Source organism: Macaca thibetana, chromosome 5 (genome assembly GCF_024542745.1).
Source record: "Macaca thibetana thibetana isolate TM-01 chromosome 5, ASM2454274v1, whole genome shotgun sequence".
Lineage (NCBI taxonomy): Eukaryota > Metazoa > Chordata > Mammalia > Primates > Cercopithecidae > Macaca > Macaca thibetana.
The window spans coordinates 135,074,711-135,098,023 of record NC_065582.1 but is presented as its reverse complement, the minus strand read 5'-3'; the positions used below and the strand labels follow the sequence as shown (position 1 = coordinate 135,098,023).

At 37.8% G+C, this 23,313-nt stretch overlaps 3 protein-coding genes across 7 annotated transcripts in view; all 3 read right to left on the bottom strand.

The window, feature by feature from the left end:
- The window catches only part of COPS4 (COP9 signalosome subunit 4), a 160,207-nt gene extending 154,242 nt beyond the window's left edge, over positions 1 to 5,965 (bottom strand). The window contains exon 1 of the mRNA XM_050790165.1: positions 5,956 to 5,965. The gene's annotated coding sequence lies outside the window, so the exon portion shown is untranslated. The remainder of the gene's footprint in view (positions 1 to 5,955) is intronic.
- The window catches only part of MRPS18C (mitochondrial ribosomal protein S18C), an 856,900-nt gene that overhangs the window by 580,964 nt on the left and 252,623 nt on the right, over positions 1 to 23,313 (bottom strand). The gene's annotated exons all lie outside the window — the stretch shown is intronic.
- Positions 1,351 to 21,468, bottom strand: THAP9 (THAP domain containing 9). Of its 3 annotated transcripts, none has more exons than XM_050790126.1 (5): positions 21,226 to 21,468; positions 17,176 to 17,371; positions 15,472 to 15,775; positions 14,166 to 14,316; positions 1,351 to 4,657 (listed from the first exon to the last, which is right to left on the bottom strand). In XM_050790126.1, the coding sequence occupies exons 1-5, from the start codon at positions 21,303 to 21,305 to the stop codon at positions 2,680 to 2,682; spliced, it is 2,709 nt and encodes a 902-aa protein (XP_050646083.1). In that variant the 5' UTR covers positions 21,306 to 21,468; the 3' UTR covers positions 1,351 to 2,679. The 3 variants fall into 3 exon arrangements, with proteins under 3 accessions (XP_050646083.1, XP_050646085.1, XP_050646084.1); XM_050790128.1 differs by lacking the exon at positions 21,226 to 21,468 and adding an exon at positions 20,638 to 20,816; XM_050790127.1 differs by lacking the exon at positions 21,226 to 21,468 and having other exon boundaries at positions 17,166 to 17,251.

The following is a 23,313-nucleotide window of genomic DNA, read 5'->3' as shown; positions in this document are numbered from 1 at the left end:
TATTCTTTACCCATTTAAAAATTTTGGTTATTTGTCCTTTTGAGTCATAGGAATTCTTTGTAGATTCTAGATATAACTTTATTAGATAAATGATTTGCAAACATTTTTTTCCATTCAATGGGTTGTCTTTCACTTTCTTGATGGTATCCCTTCAAAGCACAAGTTAATTTTGATGAAGTACAATTATTTTCCTTTGCTGTGCTTTAAGTGTCTTAAGAAACCACTACCTGGCCAGGCACAGTGGCTCACACCAGTAATCCCACCACTTTGGGAGGCTGAGGTGGGTGGATCATGAGGTCAGGAGTTCAATACCAGCCTGGCCAACACAGTGAAATCCCGTCTCTACTAAAAATACAAAAATTAGCCGGGCATGGTGGTGCATGCCTGTAGTCCCAGCTACTCGGGAGGCTGAGGCAGGAGAATTGCTTACACCCGGGAGGTGGAGGTTGTGGTGACCCAAGATCCCTCCACTGCGCTCCAGCCTGGGCAACAGAGCGAGACTCTGCCTCAAAAAAAAGAAAAAAAGAAAAAGTAACCACCACCTAATCCAATTCTCAAAGTTTAACTCTATATTTTCTACAAGTTGTATAGCCTTACCTCTTCTATTCAGGTCTTCGCTTCATTTCAAGTTAATTTTTTTGCATGTGAATAACCATTTCTCCTAGCACTAGTTATTGGAAAGTAGGATAATTTTTTTTTTTTTTTTTTTTTTTTTTTTTTTGAGACAGAGTCTCGCTCTGTCGCCCAGGCTGGAATGCAGTGGCCGGATCTCAGCTCACTGCAAGCTCTGCCTCCTGGGTTTACGCCATTCTCCTGCCTCAGCCTCCCAAGTAGCTGGGACTACAGGCGCCCGCCACCTTGCCCGGCTAGTTTTTTGTATTTTTTAGTAGAGACGGAGTTTCACCAAGTTAGCCAGGATGGTCTCAATCTCCTGACCTCGTGATCCACCCGTCTCGGCCTCCCAAAGTGCTGGGATTACAGGCTTGAGCCACCGCGCCCGGCTGAGGATAAATTTTTAAAGGGAATGCTTTTCTCTGAAGAAAAAAATGGCCAAAATGCAAAGTCGAAATTATAACCAAACTGCCCTAAATCAAAAATGAATGAATAATTTATTTCACTGTAAAGTGTATCATATCAAGTAAATCTGGTATAAGACTCCAAGCCCTTTCACAAGTGCAGGAGCAATTAACTGGGCTAAAAGTAGTGATGAGACTATTCTTATCTTCTTATCTAAGAGAAATCTGTGACCTTCAGATTCTTCAATATTCATCGTCTCTATCGACCATCTCTTTCCAATTTATCTAGCACTTAAAGTAATGCAAAACACTAAAATACAGACATCTGCACATCAGTCAAATGTAACACCAAAGGGCATTAGATAACTACACATATAAATCTTGCTTTACATAAAGATCAGGTACAGAGCTTGGATTTATATAAGCAATAAGTTAAAGTTGGTGATTTACAAACAGGCTTCCTTTAAATAAGATTTATCCTGGTGTATTCAATTCTATTTACAAACAAAAAAAGCACAATATTCAGACTTTTCAGCAATAGGTTCTGTATAAAATGAAGTATAAATTGGTTACACTTCAAAACTTAAGCCTTTGTTTGAGGTAGAATAAACAAACATATCAAAATATACTTTGTAAGGGGAATTTTAATTAATATACTTTTACGTTATCATTAATCTTTTACAATTCTAAGTTTTCATATTAGGATTAACTGTACTTTGCAAACACTTAGTGACAAAAAAAGAGATGTTTTATAACACAGGTGAATAATGTGCTTGTTTCTTCTATCCATTAAACTATTCTCATTTGTGAAAGCAGAGTTACCTATGTTTTTCTGTTTCTCTTTTCAAATGTGGATGTGAGTGGAGAAAATTGTCCTTAGTATGCTTCCATCTTCAAATTAGGTTCCCCCTGTTTTCTGATGAGCAGTGAGCTTTTTCAAGTCAATCTAAGTCTCCAGCCTTTTATTCAAAAGTAATATTTCAAAGTTCAGAGATAATGGACAGTGAAAAACACATTAGGTATGTTCTTTCCAGACTGCACTCCCCAGTGTGGCTGTAGCACAAGGAAGAATCTCATGGCTCATGTCCTTTACCTTCTGCCTGACGAAGTTTAAGCACTTCTATTTTAGGTATCCTGGGACAAGGGGATTTTTGCAGTATTTGATATTTGTTTGAGCCTAATTTTCAAACTACAATTTAATTTTCATATTTAAGTAAAAGTTATCTTCAAGGTTTTATAGGTATTGTTAATATTTTTAAGAATTGTAATCCAAAGATCTTTTAGAAATGCAGTGTAGTCATAAAAGTAGTCAATGTTTTGATAACTCATAGTTGTTTTTCTTGTTTTTGAAGCAGATTGAACAAGTTAAAACTGTCCAGTAACACTGCTTAGTCTTACAGTAGTAAATTCAAAGACAGTACCTGTTGGCCAGTCTGCTTCTACTGACTTACTGCTTTCTACATTTTGGAAAACTCATAAATGCTACAAGCCATACCAAAAGTATAAGCAGATTTTGTGATATGCAGAATTTGAAATTTTAATAAGTCAGAATTGCAAATTTGCCCACTGTGCAGAATGATCAATTTATAAAATATGGTAAATTGAACTTTAAAAAATGTTGACCAAGTGTTCTTAATTAAAATGTTAATATATTCTAGGTCTCTCATTTGAATGGATATCCATCATTACTCAGCAAATGCCTGAATTTACTACTGGTATTAGCAAAACTTGAACATTTATAATCCTGTAGAGATGACCAGTGTTTCCTTGATAAAGTTTTCATATCAGTTCTCTCTGACTGTTTTAAAGGGTTCTGTGCAACATTTTTAGCTCTGATATTTAAGAAACAGATTATTATATCCTTTAGCAACTTGACAAAGTGATTGATGGCACACACTTCTCCATCAAAGAGATGCTTATTCAAATCTACAAAAAGATAAATATGCCCAGAAAGCTCACATAATATTTTCTGTTGAAGATACAATTCCCTTTGTTTAGGAACTAGTTCAAAAATTGCCATTCTTGAATGGGTTCTTACAACTCGCTCACAAATATTTATGACCCGACACAGACCTTCTGAAGGAAAATGCAAACCATTCTTCTTTTTAACAAATAATAGTGACCCAATTTTAGAGGCTTTGAGATCCGATGCATACAGTGCAGTGATGCAGTCCTCACAAGTTAAAAGAGCTGATAACTTGTTTGCAACATAACCAGCATAACAGATGAGATTTCGCCTATGATCTGACAGGTCTAATAATGCCTCACTTAGTGAACAATTAGACCAGTCTTGACAAATACCCTCTTCGTGAAAGAGAGTCTTTGTAACGCTGACACCATACTGACGTTGAACTGTCCAAAGTGCCAAGTCTTTCCTTCGAGCAACTGAAATGTCAAAGATGCTTACTTTGCTTAGAAAAACTTCATCTTGAAATTTGTATCTGGTCTCCAAATTATGGTAAGCTTTCTGGAATGCCATGCAGGTAGGGCTAGAACTTGTTACTAATACCTGCCTAAGCATATTTAGAAATAATTCCAGATGATCGTGACTGAATTTATAAGTCAGAAGATAAGGAAAAGGCATGACCTTTGGGAAAACATAATTTTGGTAGAGCCATTTTAAGCTCTCAGCATTGAGCAAAAATCCCAGGAATCCTAGTTTTTGCTTACCCTTAATTATTTGATTATTGCTAGTGTCAGATAATGTAACAAAAATAGTCTTGGCTTCAATTAACACGTGGTTTATTTTACCGTAAGTTTCAGGCAACAGAGGCCCTTTAAGTCCCTTTCCATAACAGTTCCTACTGTTAAAGATGTCAAATAGATTGTTAATTAAACGTAAAAAATGGATGGTACCAATACAGTTTTGAAAAGGTGGCAGGTCTAAGGATAGCAAATATTCTAATGCACTGGCTACACTCTCACTAAAGAGTTGGGCGGCACAATTCACTTTCAGTACATGGTTTTTCAAATTTGCAAGTGTACTTGGTATTCTTTCCATATTTGATAATTCCTGTTCCTCCAGTGCCACTAACTCCACAAGGTGCTGCCAATGTGCTATGCCATTAATAAACTGAATGCTTTGAAAATTCTGAAATGCATTTCTTATTAATCTTAGCAAGTGGCAAGAGTCAAAGAAGTATGCAATCTGTTGACTAGACGATGAAGGATGCTGAAATGTACATTTCATGTCGTCTCCATCAATATGTATCCCCAATGCTTTTGCCATCTGAACACTATGTGCTGTGGCATCAGATGTAACAGCCAGAACTGTGATTCCTATGTCACTCAGTTTACCAATAGTCAGACGAAGCAGCTGAGCTTGCAAATATCCAGATGCTCTGTTAACAAAAAAATAACCAAGAGGTGTTCTCCAATGGCCAAAAATACCCACTGCCATTAACAAAACAGTTTCTGAAGCAAGTGGCGTTTCATCAGCATCAAGTTTTCCAAGACCAAAGTCCATAAACCCCTGCAAACTGTGACTGCTAGGATCCCAGTGAAGCTGTTGCTTGAGAGGTATACTTTTTATTAACAATGAACAGTATTGATAGAGCTGATCTCCATTCTCTACTCTTCGTTGAAGAAAAGAAAAAATGTTGCTGTTGAAACCTGGACTGGGTTGGCATTTGGATAACCACCTAGAATATATAAAAAGTGAAAAACAGAAAACTTAAAGACAAATAAAAAGATAAATGGGAAAATGCCTTAAGCAGTACTAAAGTAGTCTCCTATCCCTGTAGAAATAAAGCCAAGTATATAAGCAGCCAAACTCTATAAATATTTTCAATGGTAAATTCGTTACAATAAAATAGTAAGATAAGAGAAACTTAGAAACACAAAGTAGTATTTTAAGATGCAAATATACAACATATTTTTAATTCCTCATTTATTCTTTAAAAAGTAAACAACTAACCAGTTTGTTCTAACTGATCTTTTTATATGGTAAATCATAAACAAGTCTTACCTGTAAATTCACTGAAATGAGAAAATTGCTGAATGTGAAGGAACCTTTGAGAACATCTAGTACATCTACCTCATTTTACAGATTAGGAAACTGGGACAGAGGGAGAGGTTAAGCGACTTGGCCCATAATATACTGTTAGTTATGAATGAATGTGAAACCTGGCTTTCCTGATGCCCAGGGGTTTAGTGCATTTCTCATTCTTTACAGCCTCAAAATTAAACCCTTAAAGGCATATAACAAGTGTGCATCTGCACCCCTATACAACCTACCTGCGCTACTGTTTTTCATAGTATCCCTGCTCTTCTCAGACTGCTAAGTATTTTCTTCCTATTACGGTGTCTATCTTTGGAATTCTTCTTACTTCTAGTTTACTCTAACTTGTTATAGACCAGGAAAGAAAACAGCCACATTTAATAATTGTCTAAAACTAAAGGGATTCTGAGGCAGAGACTAGGATGTTCACCTGTAACTAACATATACTTTTGTAACTCAAATGTCTGTTAAGTTAAATTTCTGATTTTCTGGCTATATTCTAAGGCAACCAAGGCTTCTTCTTGGACAGCTGACCTCTACTTAATTGTGAGTTTAATGTTCTTCCCTAAGTATTTTGGGATAGGGCTTTCCAAATATTTTAAGTGTCACCTAGGAGTTTCATAAACAAAATTCACCTTTAGTACATACTATGAACTTTCACATATATGAAATATATATACTACACACACACACACACACATACACACACACACACAGAGTTGACTTCTGAACTAAATGGCATGGGTACACTTATACCTGAATTTTTTTTTTTTTTCAAACAAATGCATGGAGAGAAAATACAGTATTAATAGGATGCAAAACTTGCGTATACAGCCAGCCAACTTTTCATACACATAAGTACTGCAGGACTGTCTACAGGACTTGTGTATGCATGGATTTTGGTATACTGGCACAAGTGGGGGGTGTCCTAGAACCAATCCCCCCACATATACCAAGGGATGTCTGTAATAGTTTAAATATATATATATGTGTGTTTATATATACTTAAATGGCAATTATGACCCACTAATTTCATGATCCATTAATAGGTTTAAAAAACACACTTATAGGCCAGGCATGGTGGCTCATGCCTATAATCTCAGCACTTTGGGAGGCTGAGGCAGGCAGATCACCTGAGGTCAGGAGTTTGAGACCAGCTTGGCCAACATGCTTAAACTTCATCTCTACTAAAAATACAAAAATTAGCTGGGCATGGTGGTGCGCACCTGTAATCCCAGCTACTCAGGAGGCTGAGGCAGGAGAAGTGCTTGAACCTGGGAAGTAGAGGTTGCAGTAAGCCGAGATTGCGCCACTGCACCCCAGCCTAGGTGACAGAGCAAAACTGTCTCAAAACAAAACAACATACTTACAGGATGGCAAAAGACATACCTTGACTATAAGTAGGTTATAATCTATTCAGAAGACAAAAGTATCTGTTGTTCGTATATTAAAATAGGCAAACCAGAAATAAGGCCACACACTTATGACAATCTGATCTTCTACAAAGCTGACAAAAACAAGCAAAAGGGAAAAGACTCCCTATTCAATAAATGGTGCTGGGGTAACTGGCCAGCCATACGCATCAGACTGAAGCTGGACCCTTACAAGCCACATACAAAAATTAACTCATGATGGATTAAAGACTTACATGTAAAACTCAAAACTATAAAAACCCTGGAAGGCAACTGAGGCAATATCATCCTGGATATAGGAACAGTAAAAGATTTCATGACAAAGACACCAAAGCAATCATAACAAAAGCAAAAATTGACAGGTGGGATCTAATTAAGCTAAAGAGCTTCTGCACAGCAAAAGAAAATGTCAACAGTAAACAGACATCCTACAAAATGGGAGAAAATATTTGCAAACTGTGCATCTGACAAAAGTCTAATATCCAGCATCTATAAGGAACTTAAACAAATTTACAAGAGAAAAACAAGCCCATTAAAAAGTGGGCAAAGGATATGAACAGACACTTTTCAAGACATACATGCCACCAACAAGCATATGAAAAAAGCTCAACATCACCGATCGTTAGAGAAATGCAAATCAAAACCAAAATGAGACACTATCCCACACCAGTCAGAATGGCTATTATTAAAAAGTCAACAAATAACAGATGCTGGCAAGATTGCAGAGAAATGGGAAAACTTACTTATACACTGTTGGTGGGAGTGTAAATTAATTCAATTATTGTGGAAAGTGATTCCTCAAAGGGTTAAAAGCAGAACGATGATTTGATCCAGCAATCCCATTACTGGTTATATACCCAGAGGAGTATAAATTATTCTACCATAAAGACACACGCATGCAAATTTTCATTGCAGCACTATTCACAATAGCAAAGACATGGAATCAACCTGAATCTCCATCAATGACACACTGAATAAAGAAAAAGTAGTACATACACACCATGGAATACTATGTAGCCATAAAAAAGAATGACATCATGTCTTTTGCAGCAACATGGATGGAGCTAAAGGCTATTATCCTCAGCAAACTAACACAGGAACAGAAAGCCAAATACTGCATGTTCTCACTTATAAGTGGGAGCTAAATGATGAAAACTTGACTGGGCACAGTGGCTCACGCCTGTAATCCCAGCACTTTGGGAGGCCGAGGGAGGCAGATGACCCGATATCAGGAGTTTGAGGCCAGCTTGGCCAATATGGTGAAACCCCATCTCTACTAAAAATACACAAATTAGCCAGGCTCAGTGGTGTGTACCTATAATCCCAGCTACTTGGTAGGCTGAGGCAGGAGAATCACTTGAACCCGGGAGGTGGAGGTTGCAGTGAGCGAAAATCATACCACTACACTCCAGTCTGGGCAAGAGTGAAACTCTGTCTCAAAAAAAAAAAAAAAAAAAAAAAAAGATAAGAACTCATACTCAAGGAAGAAAACAACAGACACTGGGGTCTACTCAAGGCTGGAGGTTGGGATGAAATAATCTGTACAACAAACCCCTGTGGCATGAGTTTACCTATGTAACAAACCTTCACATGTACCCCGGAACCTAAAATTAAAAGATAAAAAAAAAAAGGAAAAAATAGTAAGACAATGACTAAGCAATATAGCAGTGCTACAGCACACTAGAATGTTGACAACTCTTTGCAAGTATGTCACCGAATTTTAATTGTTTAGTTTATTTCTTTTACATTAGGATTCTCAAATAAGCACCAAAGATGCTAACTGTGTTGCATATGTGGTACATACATAACAAAGCACTTAATGTCTCTATGTAATTTTATTTTAAATGGGTTAGGGTTAAAAAAACAACCAACTTATGTTCTGCTGAGTTTGATTTTTTAAATGGAAATCTCAATGGTATCTGAATATCTACAGCTACTAAAACAATGTCATGAACATGAAGCAGAATGGTATGTAGATTTGTTGATTTATTTTTTAAAGTTTTTACAAGAAAGAGTAGGCATACCCAAACCAAGTTCATAAGTTAGAACGGTAAGGAAGGAAACAATTTCTCCTTTAAATCTCTCTTCTTCTCTGAAAATAAAACAATTTTCTTCTGATCATAAAAAAAGACATTCTTCTTTTTAAAAAAACTAAACACAAAAAGTATAAAGAAGTAAAAGTTACTGTTAATGTCTTTGTGTATACATACCTAGATATAATTTTCAAAATTGTATACTGAAACTATTTTTCACTTAATGGTAAGTAATGTTTCACATATTTTTATGCGCCCTTAAATATCAACCTACAGCAACATTTTAACTGTGTACACAGTATATACCACAGTATAGTTAAATGAAAAATAATTTAACCAACTCAAATCAAAGGACATCTTGATAATTTCAAATTTTAGATAATAGTACCACAATGTGTATGTGTATGCATGTGCACCCATACACATATACATATTTATGTCATTTGTGTAATTCCTAGGAATAACATACCGAGGTAAACTTACTTATATTTTAATAAGAAATTAAAGACAAAGTTTGGATTTCAGCTGCACATAAGTTGGTGGGTCAGTTTAAAATTCATATTCCCAGGCCGGGCGCGGTGGCTCAAGCCTGTAATCCCAGCACTTTGGGAGGCCGAGACGGGCGGATCACGAGGTCAGGAGATCGAGACCATCCTGGCTAACACGGTGAAACCCTGTCTCTACTAAAAAATACAAAAAACTAGCCGGGCAAGGTGGCGGGCGCCTGTAGTCCCAGCTACTCGGGAGGCTGAGGCAGGAGAATGGTCTAAACCCGGGAGGCGGAGCTTGCAGTGAGCTGAGATCCGGCCACTGCACCCCAGCCTGGGCGACAGAGCAAGACTCTGTCTCAAAAAAAAAAAAAAAAAAAAAAAAAAAAAAATTCATATTCCCAAATTGTCCTTGCAAAAGTTCAAACCAATTTTCATTTATACTCTCATCAACATGATATTTTAAATTAACAAACCAATATCTAATAACTTAGTTATGGAATGATTATAGGGAGTCACTTGTGTGGCCTAAAATTCTGCCTGGGAAAAATATAGTCCTAGAGATCTGCAGTGCTAAGTGTTTTTCTGTTAAGACTTTTAGCTACTCCCACTGTCGTTACTTTTGATTCTCTCACAGCAGGTAATCTATAGAGGGAGTTGGTTTATTAAATTGCAGTGAATATAAACCAAAAATTAGAAACAGAGGAAATATAAATAAGAAGCAACTGTGCCAGCATTTTCTATCTATGACCAAGATCACACTAAACATATCACTATTATAACAAAGAAAGTTGAGGCTATTAAGACTTAGTTTCAAAGGATTTGTGAAAATAAATTACCTTAAAAGACCGCAAACACTGAAAATTATAAAAAAACAGCTTTGGGAAAGTTTTGGACATAAAGAATCCAGGGAGAACTGAAAAAGGATCCAACATCAGTAAACAGAAAATTAGAGAAGTATCTGATGTAGCTAAGACTAGAGAAAGATATATGACAATCAGAAATTCATGAGGCACCCTATCTAACCAAACCAAGGGTTTAAAAAAAATTTAAGTCTAGTTTGGTCTGTCATCGTCCGATTCTTAACCATCTAATTGTTTCTCCATCATTATGGAGGGAAAGACAACAGTTTTGACCACAAATCTGGTACTGCATTTTTCTAGTTACTTACTTTTCCTGTCAGTGACTGGTCACATATTCTCCTTTCTTTCCAAATCTAATGCCTTCCTCCTCAACTCTCAGTTAATAACTTTATTTCATTGAGAAAACAGAAGCAATGCAATAAAAACTCATTTTCCTGCTGAGTGTGGTGTTGCATGTCTATAGTTCTAGCTACTCCGGGATTGCTTAAGCCCGGAAGTTCAAGGCCAGTCTGGGCAACACAGTGAGACCCCATCTTTTTCTTTTTCTTTTTGAGACGGAATCTCACTCTGTCACCCAGGCTGGAGTGCAGTGGTGCGATCTCAGCTCACTGCAAGCTTCGCCTCCCGGGTTCACGTCATTCTCCTGCCTCAGAATCCCGAGTATCTGGGACTACAGGCGCCCGCCACCATGCCTGGCTAATTTTTTTGTATTTTTTTAGTAGAGACGGGGTTTCACCGTGTTAGCCAGGATGTTCTCAATCTCCTGACCTCGTGATCCGCCCGCCTCAGCCTCCCAAAGTGCTGGAATTACAGGTGTGAGCCACCGCGCCCAGCCAAGAACCCATCTTTTTAAAAGACAAAACTCATTTTCCTACTACCAAATCTGTTAACCTATTGTATCTGTACTTCTGCTTTTCTTCCTGTTTCAATGGATGAACTGTCCCAAAACCTTAAGGTCACATTTCCTTCCACAGTGGTGTTGGATATCATCCTCCTGCAATTATCATTTCTCTTATACGTCACGAATTTTCTTTTCTCTCTTGGATTATTCCCATAAACATGCAAACATGCTGGAACATCTGCCATCTCAACAAACACCCTCTCCTCAATGCATGTTCCTTTCTACCCACAGACCCATTTCTTTGCTCTCCTTCATAGCAAAACTCCATGGAAGAGTCCACAATCATTTTCTCTGCTTCTTCACTTTTAGTCTCTCTTAATCCCACTCCAGCCAGGTTTACCTCTCCACCACTCTACTGTAACTGCTTTTGTCATGGTCACCAATGACCTTCATCTTGCAAAATCCAATGGTCAATTCTCTGTCCTCATCTTACCTGATCTCCCAGCAGCATTTGACATAGTGGACTACTCCCTCCTTGAAATACTTTCTACACTTGGCTTCCAGGCCATCACAATCTCCTGGTTTTCCTCCTGCCTCACTGGCCGCTCCTGATCAATAAATATTTATTGAATAAATGAATATTAAATATAATGATTATAAAGATCTAATACTTAAGATAACTGTGTTAAAAACAGATCACTTTTTATATGGGAAAATAAATGGAAATGTATATACCATTAATATTAGAATCTTATATTAATATAATATAATCTTACATTAATATAAGAAAATAAACGGAAGCTCTATATACCATTAATATAACAGAACACTATATGGCCACTAAAACAAAATTTTATTGGTAGGTAAATAGTTTTTTGTTTTTTTTTTAACTCGGAGGATATACACAAAACTGCTAATTGTAGTTATCTTGTGGGATTAGGGGAAGGGAAGTACTGTGTTTTTCACTTTCTGGTATTTATGTACTTATATATGGTTTGAATGTTTTATAACAAACATGTATTACCATCACACTAAACAATATACCTTACTTATACGCAAAGTACCTAAAGAAATGAGCAACTGTTTGAATACTGGAATTATAAATCTAAATATATATATAATGTTACAGCAAAGGTCACAAAATGCCAAATGACATGAAGAGAGAAAAGATAAATGTGAGCTGGAATTACCAGGAAGATTTAATCTAGGAGTTGATGCAGAACTATGGGAAATGAAGAAAACCATGAAAAAGATGAGAAGTTACATGAAATATCTTATATAAACCACAGTGAAATATCATTAAGTAACACTTTAAAACCAGTGTAGAAGAGATTAAAAAGGTATACGCTTCTCAACACAAAGAAAAGATAGATGTTTGGATTTATAAATGATGGATATTTTAATTACCCTGATTTGATCATTACAAATTATATAAATGTATCAAAATATCACATGTACCCCCAGAATATGTACAGCTATCAATCAGAAAACAAAAAAACCAAAAAGGTATAGGAGGAGAAATTAACATAGCACCTATAAAACTCTCTTGCTTAGCAAAAAGTGAACATTTATAAATAAGTATAATATCTAGCCTGAATGGTAAAATCATACTATAAAAGAGTAAAGCCTTATATACAAATGTTCATTTAAATATATGAAAAAACAATTATAACCCCAAAATGGAAACAATAGAAATGTCCAATAGCTGGAGAACGCCAGAGTTAGGTAGGGTAGGACTACCATGTATCATGCAGCTATTAAAACTTGTCTATAAAGAGTTCAAAATAATGTTATAGATAAAAGGCATACATAATAAAGTGATAAAAGGCTGGTTGGAAATTTATTTACAAAAGATCATAACTATGTAAACACTAGTAAATCTAAGTGCACACACACACACACAGACAGGAAGGAAATACTCTAAAGGTTAACAGTAATTGTTTATATATATATACTGTGTATATATATACAGTATGAGATATACTGTATTATATATAATATATATAGTATGGCATATACCGTATATATAAAATATATATATTTTATATATTATATATTACATATAGTATATATTATATATAATATACATATAATGTATGGGAACAATAAATTTTTCGTCTTCTAAATTTTTTTAGAAGAGCAGCCCACTCTGAAGGTCAATTATTTTTAAATCTTTTATTAGTAGTATTATTGTAATAGTGTGTATACAGGAAAATCTACAATTTTTAAAAAAGGAATCTGGGCTGGGCACAGTGGCTCATGTCTGTAATCCCAGCACTTTGGGAGGCTGAGGTGGGTGGATCATGAGATCAGGAGTTCGAGATCAGCCTGGCCAACATGATGAAACCCCACGTCTACTAAAAATATAAAAATTAGCTGGGCATGGTGGACGCCTGCAATCCCAGCTACTCGGGAGGCTGAGGCAGAAGAATGGGTTGAACCTGGGAGGCTGAGACTGCAGTGAGCCAAGATCTTGCACCAGTGCACTCTAGCCTGAGCAACAGAGCAAGACTCCATCTCAAAAAAAAAGGAATCTGTAAAACTAGGCTGGGCATGGTGACTCATGCCTGTAATCCCAGCACTTTGGGAGGCCAAGGTGGGTAGATCACTTGAGACCAGGGATTCGAGATCAGCCCGGCCAACAAAGCGAAACCCCATCTCCAGTAAAAATACAAAATAATAGTTGGGTGTGGTGGCACATGCCTGCAATCCCAACTACTCAGTAGGAGGCTGAGGCATGAGAATTGCTTGAACCTGGGAGGCAAGGTTGCAGTGAACTGAGATCATGCCACTGTGCTGCATGCAACCTGGGCGACAGAGCAAGACTCAGTCTCAAAAATAAAAAAAGGAATCTGTAAAACTAGTGGTAAAAGCAGTAAAAATTAAGAATTCAGTATTAAATTTATAAGACATTACTAAAAAATCATTGTTAACTACTCCACACGAAGAGAATTATAAATATATCTATCCATTTTGATCACTAATCCTAAAAAATTATTTATCAAAATCTGTTCCCTGGACAACCTACATTGGCATCAACTGCAATGTTTATGAAAAAACGCAGATTTTTTTTGTGCTTTGCCTAAGACCAATGGCGATCAATCCAGAACTGTTCTAGATTTTCCAGGATAGTCAGATATTAAACTACTGAAGTATACTGGAAATTCCAGTATTTCAGGATTCAAATTTTATCCACCCAGAGTGTCTGGGAGATGCAAAAAGCTTGTCACACTATGTGTCTTCATTTTGTTAGTGAAAATATTGCTGTTATGATAACAGGCAAGTACCACCTAGAAGTTTTTGAAAAACAGAAAATGGGCTAATAATGGGAGTCCATTTTTTCATTAGTCCATGTTTTCTTTTTTTAAATGGGAGTATGAGTACTAATAGCCTTAATAAGTAAAATGTGATAAAAGAATAATATGGTTTAACATCTAAAGAGTAATTCACATGTAATCAACAAGATGTGGTGATAAGAAACACACTTTTAAAAAATAAAGTAATTCACTTACGTTCTGAGGATGGAAGAATGAGGCAGCTTAAGAATCTTTCTTACATAATCATAGACTTTGCTACTGCACAAGTAGAGTGTACATGCAAATTGTTTCATTTCTGTGGTGTACTCATCTGTTTCTCTCCAATTATATAACTCCCACTTAAAATCTGTTAAAATAAATTTTTTTATTCTTTGTGATGAATAGTAAAATTTTCAGGTACAGATTATAGCATTTGGATGTAAAATGCACTGGGCATCAAAATTCAAATACAAATATAGATGCATTTTAATTAAGTCTATTCAGAGGTTAATATCCATGTAGGCCCCTTGACCAATTTATTCGGTTCATCTGGAATCATTTCACTAGAGGGAAAAACAATTTTTCAACTTGAATTATGTTTTACTATTCAGTGGCAGCCTGAGTGGAGAGATTTTTAGAGGAACAGGAAAGAAAATAAAATGAGGACATTTATTTATTTTATTTTGTTTCCTGATTAGTATTTATCTGAGGGTGAAAATTAGATATGAAAAACATTTATGGGGATAGGGTACTATTCAGACTGAACAGACCATCTTGCCTAATATCGAGAAAGAAAAAAAAAAATTCTTTTCCTGGTGGGGATTCCTATTTATGACCTCTAGTCCCCTCTTGGAAAAACATAAAATATTCTCCTCCTTTGGAGATATCTACTCTTTTCTAAAAACAGGACACGTTTCTCTTTTCCTAGAATGTAATCCAAATCTCTGCTGCTTTCATCAAAGAATAAGTTGGCAATTTTTATTTTGCCCTTTTTCAAATATCTTAGTTCACAAAGAGGACTAGGTAGCCTTTCCGTGGGTTTACAGGTCTACTCTATAGAATATTTTAGAAAAAAATGTGGAGATACACAATTTCCAAGCTCAAAGAAATTCTGCAAACTAGTACAACGCCACTGCAAAAAAACTTTGGTAAAATTATGTAGCAGTTAAAACTGTTTATAATGAATTTGCAGTAGCAAATGGGTAAGAGCTACTATAAAAAGTGAAAAGTGCAGAACAGAAAATGGTATAAACCATATGGTCTCATCTCTGGGTAGTGGGATTACACATTATTTTAATTACTTAAATATTTCTTTGCTTTCCTATAATAAATGTTACTTTTATAACTGGAAAACCATAAGATACAAAAGAATTTTGGTGATTTTCTTTCTTCTTGCTTAAGCTGAGACTTTCACTTCCCAACTAAAAGCATGTTTTCATAGGCAAGAACAAAATAAATATTTAATGGTATTTCAGAAAAACAGCTATTTTTGTAAATACTACAGGTTACCAAAGGGAAATACCTGAAAATTGAGCTCGTAGCAGACACTCTGTTTCTTCAGAAAGTAGTTTCTCTTCTACAAGTGCATCAATTAATCGTAAACCCTTTCTCTTCTTGATCATCCTGTAGTTCTTTACAGAGATAAGTCTTTTTTTGGACACTTGTAACATTTGTTGCACCTCAGCCAGTTTCTCTGCACCTATCATCAAAGGTGTCTTTAAACTATAGTTATGGTCCTCAGTGGCAACTTCTTGAGAATTATCTGGAAGAGGTTGTTTTAGGATTTTCTGTCTTGCTTTACCTTTAAGATGTACACCTTGAGGAATCTATGACAGACATATAAAATTAAAGTTATTTTAGAAATAATCACACAGGAGAGTATCTATAAAAATACCCTAGGTACAAAGCACTAATCTGGTTGCTGTGGAGAGTTAGTTAGGAAAGAAAAGGTCAAAATCTCTGAATGTTTTAATGTATAGTTTATAGGGTAATATAAACAGTTTTTGGTTTTTTTTTTTTTTTGCACTACACAGAAATATTAATGTGATGTTGAAAGTTTCTGAAATAAAATAACTAGAGAAAAGTGATAGTAAACTGGGACGGCTTCATGGAAGTGAGTTTTAAGCAGTTCTTAGAAGGTACAATAACGTGGTTAATGAAGGTGACAGAGAAGTTATTTGTGCAAAAAGGAAGGCATAGTGGACAGAGCATGGCTTTGGAATTAAGACTGACCTGGGTTTGAATCTTAGCTCCCTCAATTAGCTGTCACATAAGCTCTACAATCCCTTGTGTCCTCATCTGTAAAATGTGGATAATAATACAAGGTTGTTTTGAGGATACAATATAAGAATTTATGTAGATCTCCTAGTACAATGCCTGGACCATTGTAGCTCTCAATAATGGCAGCCATTATTGATTTTACACAAAAGTATGAAAGCAGGCAAATGTATCACATATATAGTAAGTATATACGGTTTGAAAAGAGAATTCAAGGCAGTTAAAAATGTACAAATCAGTTAACAGTAAGCTCTTGGAACTTGGTGAGTTTGAATTTGACACCAACTAAATACTTCCGAATAGGGGAATGAGATAAACCAATACTGAAAGAAGGAGACTCTGATGATTAAGAGGAAAGTAAGGCAAGTGTGAGGATAGAACAGGTGACTATCACAGACTGTGCAGAAAGTGAAAGCCCATGTGTCAGAGTTGTCGTTAAGGGGTAAAAGGATAAAATAAAACCAGTCATAGGAAACAGAAGAATATCATACCAATACTGGTGACTCACTCATAGAAAGTTTCATTATTTCCCATAGACTTCCTGTATCAATGTTAATAATTAGGTATATTTTTGATCAAGATAAATAACATTATTAGGAGGAACCAAAAAACATAATTTCAAAGAACTTTGAAAGCTGTCTCATAATTTTAAAAAGTCTGTATTCTAAGGCTATTTATATCTACCAGTTGATTTTTGCAATTGGTTAGTAACCTTTATATATATCTAGACAAATGATTTGCATTTATATAGTTTTTTAAAAGCTCCAGAACAAATGCTAATATATATAGATTTTTTTTTTTTTAATTTTCAAAGCATTTAAAATCTATTACTGGATTTAAGACTTGGGATTTTTTTCTGTCTGCAAATTCTAGCTATAACAGGGGCTATCTTGATTTTTAAAAGCTCTGTAAATTTTCATTTTGTTGACTTACACCTACATTTTAGTACCTTGTATAGAGAAACAGAAGGCACAGCTCCTTTTTTCAGCTTTCTTCTTATGCCATATGACTCAAAGTCACTTTCTTGAAAATGTTTGGAACACAGTATAGCACCTGGTCCTGGAATCCAAATCTTTTTGCTTCTGGGGTCCACACGATTAACAGCCCTGATCCATTTTGAGCGCTGTATGGTATCAGTTGGAAATCTATGGCAATCAGATTAAAGTTCCATTAACATGAAAACATTATAGTAATACTGCAGTAGTATTTATTATATAAACCCATTTATTATTTTACTGCTTTATAGAAACATAAAGCCGAGTGAATTAAAAGTTTACTTAGTTCGTTTTTCAAAGTTCTTTGATTTTTTTAATCCACAAGTTCAATATCTGATTGTCTATGTCAATCATAGAGGGGCAATTCTCATATTAAAAATCCTACTGTATTTTGTCTTCACTTCCTACACTTAACAGAATCTGCTCAAATTTAAATGGTTAAAGAATATATGACTCTTCTCCTTTCCCGTGGTGATTTTAAACTATTTGGTACTCCTTTTAAGAAGTGGAGCCTGGCCAGGCGCAGCGGCTCATGCCTGTAATCCCAGCACTTTGGGAGGCTGAGGCGGAAGGATCAGAGGTCAGGAGTTCAAGACCAGCCTGGACAACATGGTGAAACCCCGTCTCTACTAAACATACAAAAAATTAGCCGGGCGTGGTGGCCGGTGCCTGTAATCCCAGCTACTGGGAAGGATGAGGCAGGAGAATCTCTTGAATCCAGAGGTGGAGGTTGCAGTGAGCTGAGATCGCACCATTGCACCCCAATATGGGCAACAAGAGTGAAACTCCGTCACAAAAAAAAGGTGGAGCCTAATTCCCCTCCCCGTGAGTGAGTATGGGCTAGAGTTAATGATTTGCTAAGGAATGGAAAAAGAACGTGTGACAGTAAGTGACCACAGACTATGTCATAAAGGAACAAGTTTTCCTCCTTGCTCCCTGTAGAGAATGGTTTGCTCTGGGGTAAGGTATCTGGCATGTTATAGGCAGTCCTGTGGAGAAAACTAGTTGGTGAGCAACTGAGGCCTCCAGTCAAAGGCCATGTTGAGTTAGTCTTTTTGAAAGCAGGTGACTTCAGCCTTCAGATGACTGCAATCTTATCAGGTACCATAACATCCAGCTACACTCCTGAATTCCTGACCCTTAGAAATGTGTGAGATAATGTTTATAGTGAATTTTGAGGGAACTTGTTATGCAGCAGTAGAAAACAAGACAAGTATATTTACTATATTCAACTTTTTCATGTTTAAAGGCACTACTTTTTGCTAGGCCTGATTATAAAAATTACCTTGCATTTATTTATTTTTCAATCCAAGCCAAATTATGTTTAGAAACTTGTCGGCTAGGCGTGGTGGCTCACGCCTGTAATCCCAACACGTTGGGAGGCTGAGGCGGGCGGATCACTTGAGGTCAGGAGTTCAAGACCAGCCTGGCCAACATGGTGAAACCCTGTCTCTAATAAAAACACAAAAATTAGCTGGGCATGGTGGCTCGCACCTGTAATCCCAGCTACTAGGGAGGCTGAGGCAGGAGAATCGCTTGAATCTGGGAGGCAGAGGTTGCGGTAAGCCAAGATCGCGCCACTACACTCCAGCCTGGGCGACAGCAAGACTCCATCTCAAAAAAAAAAAACAAAACCAAAAAAAACCCAAGAAACTTGGGAAATTAACACAAGAACCACAAAACTACTCTTTCTGCCCCCTCTTCTTTGACTTATTTTAGAGACAGATTTATAGGTAACTATGCTTTTTGTGCATTTTAATTTAGACTTTAAGGCACATAGTTACCAGAACTGAGATTGGTATAAATTTTATTTCTCAGTTAATTGCTACAAAAATATAGCAGTGTGGTAAAAGATAATTCTGAGATACTCTCTCAATCACCTTGAGAAAGAAGACTGACTTGGAAAACCTGTTTTTAAGCTTTATAGCTTTAAAAGATCAGAACACTGACCTTTTACCAGCTATATGGTATTAGACACATCTCTCAATCTTAGAACTTCCTCATGGGGCTGTAGTAAGAGTGTATGAGGCTACAAATGTATTCAAAATCACTTTGTAAACTCTAAAGTACTATCCAAAGTTTGCGCTTTCCTAGGAACAACTAATTCCATTTTTGGGATTACAATTTTATTGTTCCAGGATGACGATGATACTTGATCAAGGGAAAATGAACAGGGAATTCTTTTTCCAATAAGGTTGGAGCAAATCTATCTTTTTTCAGAGTTATTTTTTAACTCATGGAACATATTTGCAAGGGAGCTTTTCCACAGATTTGATATAGTCTCTAAATGTGCAAGCAACCCTCAAAAGTTGGCTGGTCCAACAACTTCTATTACTAGCGTGGTCCTCTGATGCAAAGCTTCCCAACTGGTATGCCTAGTGAGTACAGCTGTTGATATTGGCCTGGGACACCTGAGTAGTTACTTCAAGGCAGCCCCAGAGAGTGCTGCAGGTTTGCCCCCAAAGTATTGAACAATTATTTCCTATGCGTAAAATGCTATGAAAAAGGCTGGGGCTGGGCAGGGTGGCTCATGCCTGTAATCCCAGCCCAGAAGCTGGAGACCAACCTGGGCAACACACTGAGACCTCTTCTCTACCAAAAAAAAAAAATAGCCGGGGTGGTGGCCTGTGCCTGTAGTCTCATGAGGCTGAGGTGGGAGGATCACTTGAGCCTGGGAGATAGAGGATGCGCTGAGCTGTGATAGTGCCACTGCTCTCCAGCCTGGGCAACAGTGAGACCCTGTCTCCAAAAAAAGGAAAAACAAAAAAAAAAAGGAAGAAGAAAAAGGTTGGGAAATATTGTAGTCTAACTAGCATAACTAGTTTTGAGTTCTGGAAAAAATTAAATTGGTAATAATACCATTTTTAAAGCATTTACCTTGTGCTCTACGTATGCTATAAAGTCTTACGTTTTGGTTTTACAAAACTCTACAAGGCAGGTTTTTATTCCTCTTACAGAAGAAGAAACCAAGACCCAGAACTAAGTACAGAGATCAGTAAATAATCAATTAAAATTGGAATTCATGTCTCCCTAGTTTAAAGCTACCTCTATCACAAGAAAAATCCCAAATCAATTATCGTCTCACATACAGAATGAATTGGTTCACACTGTTAACAATTTAGGTGGAGGGATCAGCCTTATTTAAAACATAAAAAAAAAAAAAAAAAAAAAAATCAATGAATTTGATACACAGCCTACCATACATAATCCAAACTCCTTAACCTGGCATTTAAATTTTTTAAATGACTTGTCTCTCAGGTACTTTCCCATTCCTCTATATTTGCACTTTCTATCCTTTACATTTTCCCATGCCATTCCTAACTACCCTCTTCCTAAACCCATTTTCCAACCATAAAGTTCTTTTCGATCGTTCCATAAATCTGCTCCTTTTGTCTGGGATGATCTCTTTTACCCACTTTTCTACTTGCCGGTACACTCTGAATACTGATTTGAATGACCTATAGCAGTCTGAACCATGGATAAGTTCAGATAAGACTGGTCTGAAATTCTTCCCCACTGTCGAGCCAAACGAAACTTCCCCATGATCAAATCCAACCAGAATCGGACCGGCCTTGTAGAGCTCGGCTAATAGCACTTAAGAACTTTCAATGTCTGCCAGTACAGGAGAAAACTGATCTGTACTCGTGCTCAGGAACACGCCACACACTTCAACCGTTGTCCCAAACTGCCTTCCCTTCCGGCCTCCTCACTTTAAATAATAAGACCATCCAATTAATGGAGGACTCCTTTCGCGTAACTCTCGCTACAGCGGTAAGCGGTGCGAGACCCGGCTACAAAGAGGTAAACACTGAGCGAAGAGAGAGAACCTCAATTCTCACAGTGCCCCAACTCCGCTCCCACGCCCCGACGCTGCGCACGTCACGTCACGTCGCGTCACATCCACTGCACGACCCACAGTGCGGCCCCGCCCCGCCCCACGCCGCGCTACGGCCCGCCGGGCCCCGCAGGGAGTTCGAAGGCTCCGAGGCTGCTCCCATACGCACTGGTGGAAGGAAAGGCCGCGCTCCCGGCTGAGCACGGTGTCACGGGTGCTGCAGCCCACTGCGGAGCAACTTCGGGTCATCTTCTTGTTACGTGGGGCCCCACCTTCGGGGTTCCCGCGACAGCATGAATCACGACCACTTTAGCTCCGCCCGTTGACTGCGGCTACGACCTTTATTTGTCAGGAAAGGCGGGCTTTAGAGGCGCGGGACTTCCACACTTCCTCTCCGAAGGCCCTGCGCCGGTACCGTAGCCAATCACAGGCCACGTTGTGTCGCAGCAGCCAATCGGAAGGGCCTGAGCCTGAAGACGTGCACTTGACCCCTCCTCCTTCCGTGTTGGAGGCCCAATAGTGGGTTTTGCTGCCACCGGTTCATTTTCCTTCTGTTTTCACCCATTCTGGCACAATCCGCCGCCATCGTCGTTCTTTGTGAGACCGAGCCTGAAAATGCGAAGCAGAGAGGCAGGACCAAAATTGAGACGAATCCGGGAACCTGCCAATGGGTCTCCGGATGCGTTCTCTGAAACTGGAGGATATCGGGAGGAAAGGGTATGGAAAAGAGATAAAACACGGTGCCCTAGGTATGTTGAAGACAGAGTCGGGCCCAAAATACATGATTTACTGAGATGCGTGTCGTGTTCTTGCGCTTTATCTTGTAGCTCTCCGATGCGGAGATAATGCGGAAACTCTTGGCATGGTTGGCTGTAGGTACCTGATACGGGAGGAGCGGGAGTCAAACAGGATACGCCGACTTTTAATTCGAGGAACCCTTTTCTGAAACACTGCCACAATGAAGGACATAAGGTAAGGTTCTTGGGGCTCGTCATTAGTAATAGGGGCAGGGGACAAGGGGCAATTAAGTGGTTTTGGTTGGGAATGAGGCGTTATGGATAGCTTTCAGGAGAAAAAGCTTAGAACAATGTCTTAGTTATAAGCCCTTATGTTTGAGGAAGAGATTTCAATTTGCTTAGAAGGAAACAGGCAGTGTGTTTTTGTCTCTGAGGAGATCCTTAGCATACAGAAAATAGAAGGGTTTGCAACTTTTCCGTTTCTTTGTATAGCACACAAAAATAATTCCAAATATCCAGGCCTAACAAGATTGCTTCTTTTTCCCCTTTGTGTTTACTTTGTCCTGATTACAGCCGAAAAGACACATATTAAGGTATTATTTATTCACACCAGTTTTCCACTAAAATATGTTTATGTCTTCTTTGGATGGAATTAATAGCTTTTGGTTATGGTTCCTTAAAAGTCACACGGCCTAAGGATAGTCAAGGAACTTTGGAAAAATTGGTCCCTGGGGGATGTGCAGGGAAAATACTTTTTGGCTCTAAGATGTGTGCAGAGAGTAGGAACTGGATTTAAATACTGTAAGTTGGTTGGGCTGTTGGAGCCTTTTCATACTCAACCAATTAAGACCTGAATGAGGCTGAATAAAAATACATTGTTTTTAGCTGTCTTTGAGGAAAAAATCAGTTGCCTTGTATTTTTGTAACAGTTTTATTCAGATATAATTCTCATACCATACAACTAACTGGTTTAAACTGTACAATTCAGTGGGTTTTAGGATATGCACAGAATTGTGCAATAGTCACAATCAATCCTAGAACATTTTCATCACTCCAAAAAGAAACCTCATTTTTTTTTTTTTTTTTTGAGACGGAGTTTCGCTCTGTCGCCCAGGCTGGAGTGCAGTGGCGCGATCTTGGCTCACTGCAAGCTTCGCCTCCCAGGTTCACGCCATTCTCCTGCCTCAGCCTCCCAAGTAGCTGGGACTACAGGCGCCGGCGACCACACCCGGCTAATTTTTTGTGTTCTTAGTAGAGACGGTTTTCACCATGTTAGCCAGGATGGTCTCGATCTCCTGACCTCGTGATCCACCTGCCTCGGCCTCCCAAAGTGCTGGGATTACAGACGTGAGCCACCGCGCCTGTCCGAAACCTCATTCTTATTAGCAGTACCTCCAAATATTCCCCCACCCGGCTTCAGCAACCACTAATTTACTTTCTGTGTGCCCATGCCTGCTCTGTACACTTCATGTAAATGGAATTATAAACTAATACATGGTCCTTGTGATTGGCTTCTTTCA

Bases quoted from the DNA above. Each gene is read 5' to 3' on its own strand.
- THAP9 (XM_050790126.1), bottom strand. From the start codon at position 21,305: ATGACCCGAAGTTGCTCCGCAGTGGGCTGCAGCACCCGTGACACCGTG. The intron at 14,317-15,471 runs GTATTTCCCTTT...TTATTTTAACAG, and splicing joins GCTACGAGCTCAATTTTCAG to ATTTTAAGTGGGAGTTATAT. The intron at 4,658-14,165 runs GTAAGTGAATTA...TATATATTCTAG, and splicing joins CATTCTTCCATCCTCAGAAC to GTGGTTATCCAAATGCCAAC.